This window comes from Fistularia commersonii, chromosome 20, assembly GCF_037954325.1.
Source record: "Fistularia commersonii isolate RoL2024-O1a breed Wild chromosome 20, RoL_Fcom_v1.0, whole genome shotgun sequence".
NCBI lineage: Eukaryota > Metazoa > Chordata > Actinopteri > Syngnathiformes > Fistulariidae > Fistularia > Fistularia commersonii.
The window spans coordinates 9,711,420-9,725,425 of NC_141303.1; the positions used below are offsets into that span (position 1 = coordinate 9,711,420).

Genomic DNA, 14,006 nt, shown 5'->3' on the forward strand with positions numbered 1-14,006 from the left:
TCAAGAGAGAGCATTCTACTTGTGTCAGGACCGAGCTTTTATTTTGAAGAGCAAACTTTATTTTGAATGTTTCTCACTTCAGAACCGGAAAGTCGACTGTTTCATTTCCTTCACATATTTTACCACGAATAACCTCGTCGTTAAGAGAATTGCTTAGCTGTATTTTACCACGGGTGTATCTCTGTAGTTCACTTTCCCAATCGACAGATCGGATTTGCATTCAACACAAAATGGTAGGTGGATGCTTTTTTCCTTTTAACGATAATTATTTGAAATGTTCGCATAAAAGCTGCTGATAATTCAACATAGCTAGGCTAAATGGCTACGAGGCTAATGTTCAACTGCAACCTGACATGAATTAAGTTCCACGACTATTTGGAATGGACATAAAACATTAGTTTTAACAGTCAATACTGTTTTTCTGGTCACTAACCGTAATTACGAACGATATGTGTAGATTTAATCTAAAAAATAAAAACGTCTTCAATACATTGAGAGCTGACTGTAACTTACATTAATATCTCGTACGGGCAAATTCCGTCAAGTTTGGCTGGTACATAGATCAGAAGGTGACACAAAATCCCGCACCGATTGCAAACCCAAAGAGAATTGATGCTGAAGAAATTAATGTTATTTGTTTGTGTCTATTTTACTGATAAATGTCTTTTTTCCAGTCACACACAATTTTGCTTGTCCAGCCAACCAAAAGACCGGAGGGCCGCACATACGCAGATTATGAATCGGTGAATGAATGCATGGAAGGTTAGTATTATTACGTGTAAAGTTGTTTTTCACCAAAATACAGAGATGCCGCTTTTTATCGCTGTTAAGACTATTGTAAAACATGGTGTACAGGGATAAATTTCAAGCCACTTAAATAGAATTATTTTGTCTTTATTTGTAAGTTTATATGTGGGTTAAAAGGGGTATTTTATCTAAATGTTATTCTTTGTCCTGTACCTTTCATGCAGGTGTATGCAAAATGTATGAAGAGCATTTGAAGAGGATGAATCCAAATAGCCCTTCCATCACTTACGACATAAGCCAGTTGTTTGACTTCATTGATGACTTGGCAGATCTGAGCTGTCTTGTGTAAGTGTGATTGAGCTAGCAATTCAATTTAGGTGTAATGCAAACCATTTTGAGTGTGTTTTTGCTTTTGATTTTTATATAGGTACAGGGCGGACACCCAGACTTACCAGCCGTACAACAAAGACTGGATCAAGGAGAAGATATACGTCCTGCTACGACGTCAAGCCCAGCAGGCGGGAAAATAAAGAGAAGCGCTACCTGTTGTCTTGCCACATACCTGGAAAGAGTTTATGCTGCACTACATTTCAACAGCTTCTGTGTGTAAGGACATGTTTGTCAGTTTTAGGGATGGGTTTTCGCATATTCTTTTGTACATTTCAAGAGGCAGGGATTGTAAATTAGGTCTTTCTGTTGATGTTGGGTCATAGTTGGCAGCTCACATATATTTGTAATTGGTGCCTTATGCCATTTACAACTAACTTATTAATGATGATGGTCCCCTGTTGGGAGAAAACTCCATAGGCTGAATGAAAAACCATTTAGTTCATCAAATTGGTAGTGTGCATTTAGTTTTTGAAATGTTGTCATCAAGTTTTTCTATACCTTTTAATATGTAGTTGATTTTTGAAAATACGGTATATGTGAATTGCAAGTGATTCATTTTCACAAGGTTATGTCTGTCAAGCATTTTACCTTATCACAATACCTACCCCTCAACAAACAATCTGGTATGTTTTACATAATCTGCACTTGTATGTGTTTAATGTTTTTGTAAACAGTTCATTTTTTGCATAGCATCCAACTTAACTTGTCCCTCCTGATATCTCCATTGTTTCAATTGTAATAAACGTTTCCTTTCCTACTGCTCTCCATTCTTGAACGTGCAGAATGACCACGAATACGTGCTCTGTTTTAAAATTAGCATAATAGAGGCATGTCTGAATACAAACTAAAATACACTTTTAAATTACCAGTGATATGTGTTGCTGTTTAGCCAGCTGATTGTCCTATATTTTTGTCTGTGGAATATTCAGTGTTGGATGTTGTTCTATCACCGAGTCTCTGCTACAGTATTATTTTTTTGATGTAATAATTTTTAATGTGAAACACATATCTCCCCTCATCGAAATTACCTTTTTCGAGAAGTAGACAGAGTAGTCAGAGAATCCGTAGAGACGTATATAACAAACTGTTTACTGTACCAGAACAAAATAGAACAACAGCTTATATCTGATTGATTGTGATTCATCTGCCCTTCAAAAACACGTAGCCCATTAACAATGGAACAACTCAAAATATTTACGTTATTTGGAGGAAAGTTCAGCAACAGCGTCATCATATGAAATATGACGACTGAGAAGTAGCTTCTTGTAGCCGTACTATGGACGTCTCGTCGGGTTTATGTACTGCCCCTTTAAATGTGGCGGGTTGCCCTGTTGTTGCTGTGCTGGAAACCCCGTGCTGACTATGAAGGGGCCCAAGATGGCTGAATACTCACGGGGGGGCAGTTAGCAAATATCTTAGCAAGACGTCGGGAATGAATGGCAAATAGCATTGTGATGTGAAGCGAAATCTCGAAACAATCATACTACTACAGTTTTTGGGTTTGCATATTTTTTGTGATGCATGAATACCAGTAAGGAGAGAATTGTCTCTCCGCGGCCCCGAGCCAGAACATGGCGGAACACTTGGGGAAGAAATAGCAGCTAGTGCTAGCTAGCTGGCGTGTTGGGAAACAAATAGAAACATTAGTCCGTGGTAAACGCGGTGTTTGTAATCCTCATATGTGAAATAATGTCGGTGCGTAGGTATGGTCATTTCACTTCAAAGCGTCAAGTACTGTATGGAGCGTTGTTAGTTAGCCTTCCGGACATCAAGCGGACTCATTAGGTTTGCTGCTAGCTAACGCATCGGGCTAACGTTTTCCGCAAGCGTACAAACTGTACTAGTAAGCGGGGACAGCTTATTGATTCTGCTATCGTAGCCGTCGGGAATATCCTGAATTCTCCGCGTCACTCGGTGCGACGAATTTGAATTTTCTATATGATTGTTTTATCGATTAAAGATTTCAGCGTCAATGCCATCCGCACTGCAAATTAGGTTGCTACTTTGACATGCAAGCTAATTTTAAGTCGTGTGTTACCAGTTGTTCCAGGGAGATAACTTTGATAGAATATAGTATATATTGTGACTATAACTGTGGGGTTGATCAAGGGATCTGCTGTGATAATCAACCGTTCGTTATATTTTTAAGCTGCTTTGAAGACCTTTCGGTCAGATTGACCCGTGATAGGAGTTGTTAACGCTACTGTATTGTAGACAGGAAAAGTGAACTGAAGTTGTGGCGTTACTAGGTGAAGGGGACACCCCGTAACAGCCACGAAGGTCCGGGAGGGGTGGGGACCGGTTAAAATCACCTGTCAGGATGACGGACACTCGTCGACGAGTCAAAGTCTATACCCTCAATGAGGACAGACAGTGGGACGATCGTGGGACTGGACACGTTTCCTCGGGCTATGTGGAGAGATTGAAAGGCACATCTCTACTGGTTCGAGCAGAAAGTGACGGTGAGTTCTTTTGTGTCAATCTGCAGATCGCCCGTTTCCTGATCACTGTTATCGTCATGTACTTCTGCTTGTGTGTTGTATAAAAAAAAACAATAATATATATAAACATATATCCACAGTAAGATGGAAAAAGCATCGCTGATATTGAACGTCATTTCCCCCTGTTGTCCTGCAGTTTGAGACTTTGTGCATACTGATGCCCAACTTTAATATTGGTTTCATATTTATCTCTGAAAAGGTTCCCTACTGCTGGAGTCGAAAATAAACCCAAACACAGCCTACCAGAAACAACAGGTCAGCACACAGTATGCTACTCTGCACACATGTTGACAAAGATTTCTTTTCACTGTATATTGATTGCGTATTGTTTATACTTTCTTTGAAAGGATACATTGATAGTATGGTCAGAAGCTGAAAATTATGATTTGGCGCTCAGCTTCCAGGAGAAAGCTGGTTGTGATGAAATCTGGGAGAAAATATGCCAGGTAACTTTTTCTTGTGCCTGCGTGTTTCTTTCCTTTTTTTGTGTGTGCGCAATTTTTTTTTTTTTTACTTTATTTTTTTACTTTTTACACTAGCTTTATCTGACATCTTAATCTCTATTGTATTTCAAGGTGCAGGGAAAAGACCCATCCGTGGACATTAGCCAAGATGTGGTGGATGAGTCGGAAGAGGAGCGCTTTGATGATATGTCATCGCCTGGTCTGGAGCTACCACCTTGTGAACTGAACCGCTTGGAGGACTTGGCTGAGTTGGTGGCCTCGTCACTTCCATCACCACTGCGACGTGAGAAACTAGCACTGGCCGTTGAGAATGAGGGCTACATTCGCAAGCTCTTGGAGCTTTTCCGCATGTGTGAGGATTTGGAGAACAGAGAGGGACTGCACCACCTGTATGAAATAATTAAAGGCATCTTTCTCCTCAATCGCACTGCACTCTTTGAGGTCATGTTCTCTGATGAGTGTATAATGGACGTCATTGGTTGCCTGGAGTTTGACCCAGCACTCCCACAGCCACGGCGGCACAGAGAGTTTCTCACCAAGACAGCACGCTTCAAGGAGGTGATTCCCATCTCAGATCCTGAACTGCGTCAGAAAATTCACCAGACGTATAGGGTTCAGTACATTCAGGATATGGTGCTGCCTACTCCCTCTGTTTTTGAGGAAAACATGCTGTCCACCCTGCACTCCTTCATCTTCTTCAACAAGGTGGAGATTGTGGGCATGCTTCAGGTGAGCTTAGGAGACCTGTTACTAGGTTGGCCACTGGAAAATTTGGGATTAGAAATATCTGGAGTCACATATTTACATTAAACCAAACATAGTGAAAACAAAATTCTAGAAATTAGTTTTCAAATCAAATGTTCAATTACATTGAATAACAAACATATTCAAGGATAATGCATACATTTTCATTTGTGCCTGTTGTGCTTTACCCTTTGTGTCAGCTTTTATGGTCATGAGACCTTTCTGTTATTATACTGTATCACCTCAGCAGTGTTCATGAACATCTAGCTCCATAGAGATTGAGACGTGTCGTGTGAATCACTTGTCACATCAAGCCTTACTTGTTTCCGTCTTAATCAAACATGAACTAGCTCAATTAAGTGTTTAATTTTAAATGAGCTTTTAACTGAGTTTTTTTGGCGTGATCCCCCCCCAATGATCTGTCATTCATATAGGAAGTTTTTTAAGGGTTTTGTATATAGGCTTGTATTCTAGTTGAAAGAGTAATTTAACAGTTGTAATAGAAATTGCATTTATTTTTATTTTTTTTATTATATCAAAACGCTAAACCTGTAAGTAATTTTTCATTGTTTTTAGAACATTAAGATTTTCTAGGGTCATGGTATCTAACACAAATTTTCAAGATAGATCATTGTTGTATAGATTTTGGTGCAGTAGACAAATGATCTTCCATAAGTATGATGGTTAAAATGTCTTTATTTCTTGCAATATGTCTCTGATGCCAGTAACACCTTTTCCATCCTTTTTGATGTCAGGATGATGAAAAGTTCCTGACAGATCTTTTTGCACAGCTAACAGATGAGGCCACAGATGATGACAAACGACATGAACTGGTACGGCAATTTTCCCTGGTAAAGTGATCAAATTTTACATGTTGCCCCTGTGCCCCTTTTACAGAGCATTTTTTTCTCCTATAGGTAAACTTCCTGAAGGAATTCTGTGCATTTTCACAAACGTTACAACCTCAAAACAGAGACGCCTTTTTCAAGACACTGTCAAACATGGGCATTCTACCTGCACTAGAGGTCATACTGGTGAGTACAGAGGCTCTGACATAAAATGTAATAGCAACCATTTGGTATCATGAACTGTTTTCCATTAGGTAATATGTAACATGTAACCTTCAAATGTCTGTGAAAGAATCTTCTCTTTGTCTTAAAGACAGAAGCCATTGTGGCACAGTGGCACTCGTGTATGTTAGGGTCAACTTGTAGAAAGAGTTCAACAATTGGTACAGGTGGAATACCAACTATCTTCAAATCAAGAATGGTCCATGTGCTCTGATTGTATTCCCTTTGACTATGTGTGTTACTAGACATTTGCAAGTGTGTATGCTTTAACACTAATAGTTCCACTTGTAAAGACAGCTTTAAGTTCACCCTGACATTTGTATTCATATAGGTTCAGGGCTCACAGCATGACACAGTACCTTCGTTTGTGTCCAAGAGCTGAATCTTCTTCCATAAACAAATTGCTTCTACTTTACCCATGCTACAATGACATTTGTTTTCAATCAAGACTTATTGTTCCACACTTATGCCCTCTGTTACTGCACAATAATGATAGTAATACGATCAACAATTCTAATAATAATTCTAATAGTATACAGTAAATAGTGGCTATAGTTAAAAAGACAATGTACAAATATTTTTGTCCAACAACTTTTTTTTTCTTTTAAAATATGTTTCCAAAAAAAAAAAAAATGAAATGCCTTTAATACCTCACAAGCCACTGGGCTTGGTTGATAAATGGTGTTTTAGTATGACTTGCTTTAGCCTGATAGATATTATAAAAACGTGTGTGTGTGTGTGTGTGTGTGTGTGTGTGTGTGTGTGTGTGTGTGTGTGTGTGTGTGTGTGTGTGTGTGTGTGTGTGTGTGTGTGTGTGTGTGTGTGTGTGTGTGTGTGTGTGTGTGTGTGTGTGTGTGTGTGTGTGTTGGAATATGTATTTGCGCCTGTTTGTGTATGTTTTTATGCATGTATGTATAGTTGCTTGTGTATGTATGTATGCATATATAAATAATATACGTGTGTTTATATATACACACCCACACAGTATAATTTATGGAGTTATAGTAATTTTTTCTCCAAAAGAATCATGGGATATGTGTTCATTGTACCAATGATATAGTTGTGAGATGAATGTCACACAAATCCTGGGAGACCCCAGACATAAATGTTTGTAATCGCAGAAGATTATTTTCTACATTTCTCATCTATTCTTTATGTTCCTATGGCTGAGATCAATGCTATTGTTTTACCTATCACACATCATATGTATGTCATGGGGGTAAATGCCTGGTAAAGGACTCTCACCACAGTCTGTCACCATTTTCCTTTGTGACTGGAAATTGGAGCATATTCAACTGTGTTTTTGTTTATTGACAAACTAAAGATCCTGTCTCCTATTTCTTATTCTTTACAAAATAATGATTGATATTGTAATTTGTAACGCCTACTGTTTTTTTTTTTGTGTACGGTAATTTTCAACATCAGATTGCGACCTACTAGTTTCTGTCATAGTATCTACCAGAAGGGCAAGTTTAATTTGTGTCCAATTCTTTTGTTACCTGAAAAAAACATTTTTATACAATGAAAAAAAGTGTGCGTGTGTGTGGGGGGGACGATACATAAACTTTACAGTTATCTCTGTTAGGGAGGGTTACACAGATATATAATTTAAATCTCTTAAACAGGGAATGGATGATGTTCAGGTGCGTGGGGCAGCCACAGATATCTTCTCTTATTTGGTGGAGTACAACCCCTCCATGGTACGCGAATTCGTCATGCAAGAGTCTCAGCAAAATGATGACGTGAGTATACAGTGAAATGTACATGTTTCTTGTAGGTTGAATAGTGATTCCCAAAATAATTTTAAAACATTGAAACTGTAATAGGGTAATTCACTGCAAGTAGCATTATGATTTTTAAAGTAATACCATGGTTACTACACAAATTGATGCATACTGTTTTATTTTGTTTGTTTGTTTTTCCATTTTTTTTAAATTTTCTTTTATTATTTTTTATGATCTTCTAGGACATCCTCCTGATCAACCTTATCATAGAACACATGATCTGTGACACAGACCCTGAATTAGGAGGGGCAGTGCAGCTGATGGGCCTGCTACGAACTCTGGTGGACCCAGAAAACATGCTGGCTACTGCCAATGTGAGAATGTTTAAATGATCTGTCAAAATAACTTTACTATTTAAACAATTTTTTTCAACTGGAAACTATTGTTGGTATTAAGTGATTTGTTTGTCACAAGTTTGGTTTACGGGTTAATGTATTAATTTGTTCAGGATTCTGTTGAATGAAAACTTTTGAAAACAAATGATCGTTTATTCGTGGCATTATTCATGCCTTGAACTTCACATCTAGTTTTTGATTCTGATCCTTACAGTTGTTATTGATTGATTATTTTTGTTCACGTATGAGCTGAAAAAATGGTGTCCTGTATTACTTATCCCAAAAGGAAAGGTTGTTTTATATTCTAATTGCATTGCCATATGTTAACTGACACAATTAGTGCAATCCTTATAGGCACTACAAAAAGGCTTTACACTAAATTTATTTAGGCAATTTCATTTGACATTAATATCTTAATAAGAAGCAAAAATGAATTAGCATTGTTTTCTCCCAACAGAAAACAGAAAAGACGGAGTTCTTGAGCTTCTTTTACAAGCACTGTATGCACGTCCTCTCAGCTCCACTGTTGGCCAACACCACAGAGGAAAAACCTAGCAAAGGTATTGGATGTGAATGAGATAACAATATTTCTAGAAGTTAAATTATTGTAATACTTAGAGGAATTAAATCATAAATAATAGTACATATTTTAAAAATTGACCATTCTTTCTTCCCCTTAGATGATTTTCAAACATCTCAGTTGTTGGCCTTGATTTTGGAACTCCTAACATTCTGTGTAGAGCACCACACCTATCACATTAAAAACTACATTATCAATAAGGACATTCTCAGGAGGGTATTGGTGCTCACTGCCTCTCAGCATGCCTTCTTGGCATTATGTAAGTGGCTACATAGATATTATTACATTATGTTGTAAGACTAACAACTTGGAGAACATTTGAAGCTTTTGTTCAAACTAAGGGTCCTCTGTCTTCATCTTCCCAGGTGCTCTACGCTTCATGAGAAGGATCATTGGTCTGAAGGATGAATTCTACAATCGCTATATCATGAGAAACTTTCTGTTTGAACCTGTCATCAAGGCTTTCCTCAACAATGGTTCTCGCTATAATCTCATGAACTCAGCAATCATTGAGATGTTTGAGTATGTCCGTGTGGTGAGTATCGCTCAAATCCACATGCCTTTTTACCCATCTGTACACTTTGGCTTTTTTTGTTTGCTATCCTGTTTTTTTTCCTCCAGCTGTGTTGGTTTGAATGAATTTAGTCTGAACTACCTTTGGCACTCATAGCCAGCGTGACCAAAAGTACTTGAAGAAGCAAATCCCTCTCTTAGAGTTATCATACCAAAGCTCCCTCACTTATTCCTAGAATCAACCCAAATCAATTGTTGAAACATTGAGTGTGTGCAATTATGCTTAAAACTGAGTATACTTAACATAGATTTTTTTTCTCTTTTTGTGTATATCTTCTGTGTAAACTGTCTGGTAGTATGTTTCCAGACCCCAAAACAAGCATAATATTGTCCCAATAAAAGATAGCAAATGGAATATAGACATTCACAAATCTGGGCTTGTAAAAGTCTGTTTGACATTAAATGTTTTACTGTGGAGTCAATTTAACTTGTTTGGTATATTTTCCCTCTCTTGCTGTCTCTTGCTTCTTTCTTCTTCTTCCATTGTCTTCTGCCTTGCCACTATTCTTAACTCTGCTACCCATTTCTTTCCAAACCTGCCACCCCATTCTTGCTCTTTTACTGGGTCACCACACCCCCTTCTCTCTACATCCTTCTCTCCCATTGCTACTAGGAGGATGTGAAATCTCTCACAGCTCATATAGTAGAGAATTACTGGAAGGCTCTGGAGGATGTCGACTATGTCCAAACATTTAAAGGCCTAAAACTGCGGTATGAACAGCAGCGAGAACGACAAGACAACCCCAAACTTGACAGGTGAGTAAATAATATCAAGACTCTTAGTTTTAGTATTTACTCAGATTTTTCAAAAAGCTGTCAGACGGTTTCCTTCCTAGTATTCAGAAAGTTCAATTCTTTGTTTTTACAGTAGGTACAAGAATCTTGCAAGTGTAAGAGTGTTTTGTTGAAAGGAGCCTAGCCTCAAAAGGTTTTATCATCAAACCTTGAGGCCCTTAGGTATAGACATGATATAACATTGTAATAGATGTAAAAATAGATTAATAATAAATTAACTGCAGTCATTAATACATTGCATTCAATTCCTTGTGTGTATCCCTGGTAATTTGAAGAAAATAGAAAAGAATCAGGTGTCTGGTCCTGTCAAACTCAGACCACTTTCAATAACTCATCGTAATTGGCAGATATTTATCAAACCTGGTAAAATCAGAATGATTGGTATGGGGCAAGACAGGACTGCAGACTAACCATATTCTCTGTATCCTCCTCTCTCACACCAACTAGTTTCATGCTCTCTTTCACTACATCCATAAATCCTCTCTTTGGTCTTCTTCTGGACCTCCTGCCTGGCAGCTCTAATCCCAGCATTAGACCAATATATTTACTATCCATTCTTAGAACCAGCTGAGTCTGGCACCTCTGACCGTATCTCCAAAACATCTATTAATGATATATTATCATTCAGACAGTAATTTGTACCTTATTACATCTGCCTTATGTGTTGCATTTCTAGGCTGATGTTATTTACACTGTAACTGTTAAACAACATTTTAAGAGCATCTGGCAGTGGTGCAGGACTGAAGTTTGCCAAATAAGACTTGTCAGTCACAGTGCCATTTCCTTAAATGTTTCAGTGATTGGTAATTTTGAGGTACTATGTCTGGAACTACTAATTACTGGTGTAATGACCAGTAAGTGTATACAGTTGGTCTGTGAATGCAACAATTTTAAAAAATTATGGGTGGAAACCATGAAATAAACATTTTAGGTTTATTTGTGGTTATGCTATCAGCAAGTCCTTTTATTTGATGAAAATGTATTGCTACCATGGTTGAGGAGCACAAATGGAACACAATTAAAAACAAAACAAGCTGGCACACTGGTATTACCCAGTCGCTATAGAATGGGGGAGAGAATGAAGCTGGTGCTTCAGAACTCATTGTCTTTCTGACCGCTAATTTGAAATAAATAAATATACTCTCCTCCAGCATGCGTTCCATCCTGAGGAACCACCGCTTCCGGCGTGATGCACGGACTCTAGAGGATGAAGAGGAGATGTGGTTTAACACAGATGAGGATGACCTTGAGGATGGTGAGGCTGTAGTTCCCCCTTCAGACAAGATGAAGAGCGAGGAAGACCTCATGGAACCTATAAGCAAGTTCATGGAGAGAAAAAAATGTAAGTTGTTTTTTTCCTTTGTTTAAATCAAGCTGATCGTCTTTTAAGCAGTCAAGTATTACATTTTGTAATCTTGTAAAGTTGAATACCCAGGGATTCATGTAGATTTTTTCCCCTACTATGCAGTGATTGCAACTATGAAAGAGACCGCATGTTTTATAAGAAACATAGTAAAAATAAAAAAAAATCAATTAAACAACATTTCTGGGGGACTAGTATATTAACTGTTAATTAGTTTAAAAGGATTTAGCACGATATTCCTATGGTCTTTGTATTGTACAACACTTTTAATTACAGCTCTGTATTTTTTTTTTTTAAACTCAACATAATTTTCATATAGTTTATATTAAAAAAAAAAAAGAGTGGTCTCGCACATCTGACAACATAATCAACATTGTTTTCATCTTTTGAAAAATCAGTAACTTCCAACAGACTACAAATACTTGAAAATAACAATCTCATTTCAATCTGTTCCACCAGTGAAAGACACAGATGACAAAGAAGTACTAGGAAAGTCCAGCTTGACAGGCAGACAGAACCCAAGCTTCAAACTATCATTTTCTGGATCCACTAAGACCAGCTTGTCAAGTCCTCCGTCAGCTGCCTCGTTGAACCCAGGTTCTCCTGGGTCACCAGGATCTCCAGGCTCAGGAGCACGGAGCTCACCCTCAACCACAGCTGTAACCACAAAGGTATATGGTTACATGTTTCTAAAACCCTGCTGCAAACATTTACTTGAATGAATCACAGTTGGGCTGTTAATTTTTGAACAACTCTCACAGTCTTTTGCGAATTAGAACAAATGGTCATCACATGTGCTGCGAGGGTTCATTGTGGTCAGATCTATTTAGACATTAGAGCCTGGAATTGCCTCTGTATGTTAAAAGGAAGGGACTGGGTTTGCAGGTCAGATAGCTTTTTCCAAAGACCTTTGCACAACTAAAGAAATAAAAGGGATCGAACATAATTGTTGACAATCCACATAATTTCCTACTTGGCACATTGCATTGTTTTTAGAGCCAAAATCAAACTGCTCGCAAACTTTAGGTAGCAACTCCATTGAATTTCTTGCAGTAATTTGGTAAATTGAACAGATGATATTGTATTTTCTGCATTTCTTTGTCTTCTGCAGGGAGGATTAGTGGGACTTGTGGACTATCCTGATGATGACGATGAGGAGGAAGAGGATGAAGATGGGGAGAGTAAAGAGGACCCTCTGCCCCCTTCAAAAAAGTCCAAACTGAACTCCTAAAGACATGGCGGTCTCAGCCTGTGCTCCTTTCGGACAGATGCAAAGTAGACTTCACAGAGGAATGATCAAACCTGGAAACACACCTTGCTGGTGGTCCAAAGAGGAGAGGACTGAATCTATTTGAAGCCTCCTCAGACCAGCTCAATTCATACAAGTGCCAATCAGGAGACCAGGAGGGAAAAACATCTGAAAAGTGAAACTCAAGGGGGACAAAAGGTCACACTAGAAAAAAGATCTTCAGAGGACTTGAACTGTATGTGAGAGGTCATAGCTTGGTAATTTAGGAACTGGAGGAAATGACCACCAACAAAAACACATGTACATGGAGACTGAAATCCAAGAGAGCTTGTAAGCTTGGACCATAACCCACTGCCCCCGCCCCCCACTCAGGGAAGGACATCACAGTGGCCCAGATGGGTCAGCCAATTCAGACCCAGAACACCACAACCACCACACACAAGATACACACACTCACACATACGCATACGCACATACACTCTTCAGAATCCACTTCCTTCCTGTTTCTTTCTCCTTATTTTTCCCCTTCTACTCTTTCTCTCTCTCATTTGTTGCTTTATGTCCCCTTTTTTAAGTTAGTATATAGGACCAGACGGAAGGCAGCACGCAGCCAAGAGCTGCCCTTGTTGTCATTTGATGATGTCATCAGTGTCGTTGTTCCTCAGCAGACATTATTTCTCTTAAGAGAAAAAAAAGCCAGCAGTTTCGTCAGTTTAATTTTGTTCTCTATTTGTCTAAATCGTTCTCCTGTTTTTTTGTAAATGACAACAAAAAAACCTGCCTTTAATTGTTCAGGATGTTTTCAGTCACACTTGAACAGGTTTTTAAAAAGACCTCAGTAGGTGAGTTAGTTTTACCCTTTTTGCCCTTTGAAACTGCAGATTTTTTGGACAATTTGTAATCACGTCTTGATTAAAGATTGAGTGGAATTCTAGATGTGATGCATTTTGTCATATCTTCTAATTTTTTCCTTTTACATGAGTGTACACTTAGTTGTTCTAAATATTTGGGACCATTAAAATGATACTTGCTGTATGAAGTCCTACCACCAATTGTCCTAATAACTCAAGTGTTTTCTGATTGCATTTTAAACAACATGGTTGACTTTGTGCAACAATGATTCAACATTTCAGTTGAAGCACAGACAACTTAAAGGCTCAGCAGATATCATTAAACATTCAGGACCTTCATTGTCATATGTTACAGGTTGATGGTTGATTCTCTCCTAAAACACATCCTTTTGGTGAATTCAAAAAGGGTTTTTTCACAGTTCCTCTAACAGTGGTCTGAATATTGCCAGGTACACTTGGAATAATGTGTTCCTAGGTATATAAAGCTATTTTTTGCTGCTCTAAAACTGGAAATTCCTTATTTTCACAGATTGTTACATGCTCATGTTTTTCAAGGTTAT

General features: G+C 38.2%; 2 protein-coding genes across 3 annotated transcripts; both read left to right on the plus strand.

Moving 5' to 3' along the window:
• The first annotated feature begins 75 nt into the window (after positions 1 to 75).
• Positions 76 to 1,894, plus strand: erh (ERH mRNA splicing and mitosis factor). Its single transcript, XM_086167347.1, has 4 exons — positions 76 to 233; positions 675 to 762; positions 972 to 1,092; positions 1,175 to 1,894. Exons 1-4 carry the CDS (start codon positions 231 to 233, stop codon positions 1,275 to 1,277), a joined length of 315 nt encoding a protein of 104 aa, XP_086023473.1. The 5' UTR covers positions 76 to 230; the 3' UTR covers positions 1,278 to 1,894.
• Positions 1,895 to 2,490: 596 nt separating this feature from the next.
• Positions 2,491 to 13,644, plus strand: ppp4r3a (protein phosphatase 4 regulatory subunit 3A). 2 transcript variants are annotated; one of them, XM_086167199.1, is made up of 15 exons: positions 2,491 to 3,599; positions 3,838 to 3,893; positions 3,986 to 4,084; positions 4,214 to 4,831; positions 5,602 to 5,679; positions 5,764 to 5,880; positions 7,542 to 7,658; positions 7,883 to 8,014; positions 8,493 to 8,595; positions 8,716 to 8,874; positions 8,981 to 9,150; positions 9,802 to 9,944; positions 11,135 to 11,325; positions 11,806 to 12,017; positions 12,458 to 13,644. In XM_086167199.1, the coding sequence occupies exons 1-15, from the start codon at positions 3,458 to 3,460 to the stop codon at positions 12,575 to 12,577; spliced, it is 2,457 nt and encodes an 818-aa protein (XP_086023325.1). In that variant the 5' UTR covers positions 2,491 to 3,457; the 3' UTR covers positions 12,578 to 13,644. The 2 variants fall into 2 exon arrangements, with proteins under 2 accessions (XP_086023325.1, XP_086023327.1); XM_086167201.1 differs by having other exon boundaries at positions 9,805 to 9,944.
• Positions 13,645 to 14,006: the final 362 nt, after the last annotated feature.

Excerpts from the sequence above, each read along its gene's own strand:
- erh (XM_086167347.1), top strand. Across the intron at positions 763-971 it reads GGTGAATGAATGCATGGAAG|GTGTATGCAAAATGTATGAA; the intron begins GTTAGTATTATT and ends CCTTTCATGCAG. Across the intron at positions 1,093-1,174 it reads GCAGATCTGAGCTGTCTTGT|GTACAGGGCGGACACCCAGA; the intron begins GTAAGTGTGATT and ends ATTTTTATATAG.
- ppp4r3a (XM_086167199.1), top strand. The coding sequence starts at position 3,458 with ATGACGGACACTCGTCGACGAGTCAAAGTCTATACCCTCAATGAGGAC. Across the intron at positions 3,894-3,985 it reads CAGCCTACCAGAAACAACAG|GATACATTGATAGTATGGTC; the intron begins GTCAGCACACAG and ends TTTCTTTGAAAG. Across the intron at positions 12,018-12,457 it reads CCACAGCTGTAACCACAAAG|GGAGGATTAGTGGGACTTGT; the intron begins GTATATGGTTAC and ends TGTCTTCTGCAG.